The sequence below is a fragment of the Pinus tabuliformis genome, chromosome 7 (assembly GCF_031772625.1).
Source record: "Pinus tabuliformis cultivar Carrire ecotype Pingquan chromosome 7, CPIR1, whole genome shotgun sequence".
Classification (NCBI taxonomy): domain Eukaryota; kingdom Viridiplantae; phylum Streptophyta; class Pinopsida; order Pinales; family Pinaceae; genus Pinus; species Pinus tabuliformis.
This window is the reverse complement of record NC_142293.1, coordinates 1,652,393,492-1,652,399,183: the sequence shown is the minus strand read 5'-3', so window position 1 is coordinate 1,652,399,183 and position 5,692 is coordinate 1,652,393,492. Positions and strand designations below refer to the sequence as shown.

Genomic DNA, 5,692 nt, shown 5'->3' with positions numbered 1-5,692 from the left:
GAAAATTAGTGTTTGTCGGGTCTCTCTCCTTTCCTCTTAGCATTTTTATTTCATTTTCATTGATTCATTATCAATTTTATTCTATTAGTTTTATTTTTATTTATTTATTTTTATAAAGATTTCATATATTCTTATGAATCTTGAGTTTTTAAATTTCTCTTTTTTTTCCTTCTAGTTGTTAATTCTCATCCTCGTTTATTCTCATTCTTTGTTAGTTAACTTTGACCCTTTGATTGATCCTCTTTTGTTTTTGGTTAATTTAATTTAATTTATTCTATTTTTTGTATTTTTATATTTTATATTTTAATGATTTATTAAAATATCCCTTATTAATAGATATTTTCAGTCAAAATTAACCATTACATTTTAGCTATTAGAATTAATTGTCTTCTTCACTTTTCTCTCTTTAATTTTAATTTTAATTTTAAAAATATGATTTAATTTAATAAAATATCACTACTCACTATTAAAATGGAACTAACTGTTTTTTCTATCATACTTTCTCTATTTAATCCTATCCTAGATCTAAATCTCCATCTTGTCCTCAATTACCATTAAATTCTTACCTTTTTATGGCAGAAGATATAAATATAATGGAAATACAGTTTTAGATATATGAGGTTACAGTTTCCGATCAAAAGGAAAGCTTATTTGACACCTCGACCCAATCCATGGTGGAAATATTAAAGGTATAAGGAAAGCTTATTCGACACCCCGACCCAATCCATGTTGGAAATATTAAATGAATTCTGTTATTCGACATCACGATCCAATCTATGTTGGAAATATTAATCCTAACCACCGCGTTAAACACGAGTCATACTTGTTAGAAGCTAATAACGACATCACGATCCAATCTATGTTGGAAATATTAATCCTAACCACCGCGTTAAACACGAGTCATACTTGTTAGAAGCTAAGATGGAAGGACTAAGCCATACTTGGAAGGACTAAGCCATACTTGTTAGAAGCTAAGATGGAAGGACTAAAGCCAGAACAAAGTACCATGCCAACCATCATTTTTCAGTGCAGGAAAAAATTGAAGGCATTTAATGTATTTTAAAGACAAAAGAGAGTACGGCCGGAACCATTCCTCAACACAGCAAAGAATTTAAGGCATTTAATATATTTCGGTAATTAGATATGAGCACGCATTCATTTCGTGATTATTATTGCCCATACTCCATAAACACTTGCGCGATTTTCATACCCAAGAACCACAGGGTATTAATTATTTTGCTTTGTAATGTATTAATGTCAAATTGTGTGTTGAGATAAATATATATGCAAAAAAAAATGCAAGCAAAAGAAAAAGAGAACGTGAATGTGTGAGGAGAAAATGGTTGAGCAAATTTTGGTGGGCCCTTGAAAAACAATCTTACTTTATTTTACTGTGTGTTATTAAGCATAAATGTAAATCATTATAAAACCTTTATTTTACTTGGTCAATAATCCTCAGTGTCATGTGAATGTATTTTCATGATTTACAATTCAATCCTAATTTTTAATTGTGTTGTTCCAAACTTGACTCTATTCTACTTCTTTTGGCCGTGAGTGAACTAAAGCTAGCTGGGCCACATTGAGGTGCGCGAAATCAGCGTCGCGAAAGTCACCCGAGTAAGGCTTTCCGAAGAAAATGCAGCGAGTTTTAGAAACTCGAGAAAGGTGAAGACACAGAATTCATTAGATTATGGAAAGAAAAGGAAAAAACTCGAAAGACAAAAAGAAAAAGAACTGTCAATCCACTTGTTTTTTCCGCGTTGTCTTTCCTTTGAAATCCAATTTCATCATATAGATCTGAACTTGCAGTGCATTTGACGGATAAAAGATTAACTTTCAGCGGAGAAATAATTTCTTCTTTGATATAAAATACAAATTGAAATCAGTATAGGATACGGAGTGTCCAAATCTCGTATCAATTCTAAAGATTTCAAAATGCGCGAACAAAAACTTCAACACGCTGCCGACGCAAATCTTCCATTATCGCCTTCATCTTCGAAGCTACAGACCGCAGGAAAAGTAGAGCGAAGGCCATCCATGAGCTCGTCGTTGCTGAGACTGCGCTCTTCTGCTATCGGCTGCAGCTTTTTCTCGAAAGGCCGCCGTCTTCTCACACACAGCTTCCGCGCAGGGGCGATTTCCATCCACTGCATATCAGCTTTTGCAGTCGTCTTGGGAATCGCCATTAATGGGTAAAAACAATCTTGAAATGAAAATCCCCACCAAATCCCCAAGGAATACTCTTGGCGAACTGCACTACTAGGCTAACTGGATTGCGTTTAATAAACACGATTGCTTGTCTCTCAAAGGAAATTTTGAGGTATGATTTCACTACGGCTGTGAATTTAAAGGTGTTGCACTGTAACTTTCACTTAACGCGTGAAGCAAAGAGAAGGAAACTTTGTGTGTTCATTCGCCGAACCTCCCTATTTTGACAGCACAACCCCTCTCTCGAATCTTCTAATGACATGTTTACAAGAAAATATTCCTGAAGTCATGATTTCCACACCGCGGGATGTTGGCCGCCGGGAATGCACTGTGCTGTGAATGTGAATTTGAAGTGGTGGTGAGTTATCTGTAAGTTCGCCGAAACTACTTAATTAATGTGAATACGCGGAAACAGTTAGCACCAGGACCCTCCCATAAAGGTGAAGAAACAAAAATAAAAAAGAGCACATTAAAAATATCTCCTCGTAATACAATTCAACATGCCTTAATCAACATTTTTAAAGGATTAGTAAATATTTTATTTTTTTCCAATCATTAAGTGTTATATTTAAACTAAAAATTATGCTTTGAAAAAAAATTATAACTTATATTAATTAATGTTAAGAAATTAGTAAGTTCATAAGTGAAGTGCATATATTAATTAATGTTAAGAAATTAGTAAGTTCATAAGTGAAGTGCATATATTAATTATTGGTTTATGTATAAAGTAAAGATTTGTTTAAAATTTTACATGTTCATAATTTTATTTTTGAAAATTTTAACGAGGAGAAATAATTTATAGTAAATATATTTATTTACATAATTTTATTATTTTTATGTAAAGACTTACTTAAATTACGGCTAGAAATATTTCATAGTAAATATATTATTTACTTTAATATGAAGTAATATAATGATTTTATTTTTAGATGATTTTAATTTAAAAATAAAAAATCACTATACAAATATTAAAATTATGTATGAACATTGTAACTATATTCCTAAATTATAACATAAAATATGTGAGAATACTACAATAACACTTTCAAATTATAGTCTAATCAAATATTTATAAAATATTTTTCAAACTTAAATATTATAATTTACATTCTCAAAAATAATTTTTTAATTTATTGAAAAATAATTATTTATTATTCAAAGTTAAATTTTGAATAACAAATTAATAACATGTATCACTCCTTCCCTACTTGCCAAAGACTAATAATAAGAAGCATCTAAAACATCAAAGCCATAGCAACCAAAGGTTCGTGTATGGGTTCGTGTAAATCAGAGTAAAGTGGCAAAAGTAGAGAAGAGACTCAGCAAGGCCTAGCAGCTGTGTTGTTGTTGCAAGCTTCATCGAAGCCCCTGCGTAAAATTGGTATCAGAGCCAAGCATTTGGTTCAGGTTAGTACTCAGAAAAACATTCTATATTAAAATGGAGCCTTTCAGAAAGTCTATTTCTTTCCACGAAATAGAAGAAAGAGAATCATTTGTTCAAGAAAAGCCCCTTAGGGATATGTTCGCCTCTGCAACTAGTCGAGTTTTAAATTCTGCTGAGTTAGAGTATGAGGAAACACAACACTCCGCTAGATGGCAGCTACCTAGAATAAATGCATTTGAAGTCTACTCAAACTTGTCTGCTTTTCATTTAAAAGCTACAACTAGAATTTCTATTAAGGAATCTATAAGCCAAATTCAAGAAAATTCCCATTATGTCCAATCCATTCCCCTTCTAAATTCTAAACAACTTCAGGCCGAGGTAAAAAGAATAAGAACCCAGTACCTTCATTTGGGTTGTATACGTATTGGGATAAATGATTTAACACATCAGGGTTTAAATACATTTGTTTTAGCCACTGTTCGTGATTTGACCCATAACAAATACACTGACTCATTGATAAGTGGGATTGTAGCTCCTCTGTCCAATGGCCCTGTCTATTTTGATTGTTATCCTAATTTCTCTGTATATGTTTTCGATGAAACAATTGAAAGTATTCTTCAGTTGCAAACCCAGACAACTAGATTTGACATGGCCAAAAAGAGACACAATATTGCCATACAAACCAGAGGTTGCTTCCGTCATACAAACACCCTTTATCCTGCAGTCATACATGCCCCTAGCAAAGAGTCAAAAGAAAGTGTAGTGGTGTTAATAGATTCTCGAAATCAAAAGATTGAACACCAAACTATAAGTTGGGAAGATCTTACTTTCCCAGAACGTTGGGTGGTATCCAATCCTAAGCCTCCTGTTATAAAGAAAATTACTTTTGCTGATATTAGAGAAGAACCCTCTTCTACTATTATTTCCTTCCCTCGAAGATCAACTATTTATAGACAAAGAATAGATCAGATGTGCAAAAGTTCACCATTGTACAGAAACCCCGAATTTGTAGATACATCTTGCTCCAGTTCTAGTTCAAACTCTTGTAAACATATTTCATTGTTTGAATTTGCACAATTAGTCAATTTTTCCTCTCTTGAAGTAAAATGTCCAGAGTGTCATTTCCCTGTTAACCTCAGTCATCTTGCTGATATTGGTATGCATGAAAACCATAACCCTAGGATAGGAGATGCTCCACCTACCACTTCTATAAATCCTTTTCCTAATCCTAAATGTTCAGATATACCTTTTCCCCATGAAGCTGAACATATCATGATGATGCATGAGATTACTACTTTGGAAAAAGAGGATCCAAGGTTAACAACAATCTTCAGCACATTGAGGCCAGCAAAGCCTAGATATGGGCTTGGATTCCTAGAACAAGCAAATGGACTAATCCCTGATTCAAGATTCGGCCAAATTCCATATGATTATTAAAAACCTGTTGTAATGGAAATGCAGAAGTTTTTTACATTAATGGATGGTTGTCCCAAACATAAAATTGGAGGTGCATGGATGAAAGCCATGTTAAATTGGGATCTTCTTACTCATCTAGAAGCTGAATCTTTTGGTTCTGCTCATACTATTGAAGAAAAAGTTAAGTTGTTTCATGAATGCAAAAGTATATGGAAGAAACGAATTCCTGGATATCTTTTTATTCCTGGAAAAATATGAGACAGACAAAAGATGTTATGATGGCCGATGATAGAGCCTCTACTTCATCACTTCACTCTTGGTCAGCCTTAGATGGTAGTAAACTTGAGACAGTAACTACCTTCCCTCCCTATAAAGGTATTGTCTTAGGAGAAGGTCAAAATTCTGCAAAGGCCATTCCTATTGTATTAAAGGATGATAACGCCTTGGGAATAGATGACAGAATTCAGAAGGTCAGTGAACAACTAAACTGGACAAACACAACCATTAAAGGTCTGGAGATGAATATGATAAAATTTGTAGAGGTTAAAAATCAATTTGATGCCATGCAAGTTTCTTTGAATGATGTAAATAAAAATTTCAATGATGTACAATTTACATTTTCAGTTGTTAGAGGATATACTAGAGAATCCTTGGACAAGATAGAATAACTAGGAGAAAAAATGG

General features: G+C 33.2%; 1 protein-coding gene across 1 annotated transcript; it reads right to left on the bottom strand.

Moving 5' to 3' along the window:
- Positions 1–1,679: 1,679 nt before the first annotated feature.
- Positions 1,680–2,312, bottom strand: LOC149254784 (uncharacterized). The gene has a single exon (XM_089457108.1). The coding sequence runs from the start codon at positions 2,184–2,186 to the stop codon at positions 1,953–1,955; it is 234 nt and encodes a 77-aa protein (XP_089313234.1). The 5' UTR covers positions 2,187–2,312; the 3' UTR covers positions 1,680–1,952.
- Between the last annotated feature and the right edge of the window lie 3,380 nt (positions 2,313–5,692).

What these genes read in the sequence shown, in the direction of transcription:
- LOC149254784 (XM_089457108.1), bottom strand. Translation starts at nt 2,186, where the DNA reads ATGGCGATTCCCAAGACGACTGCAAAAGCTGATATGCAGTGGATGGAA.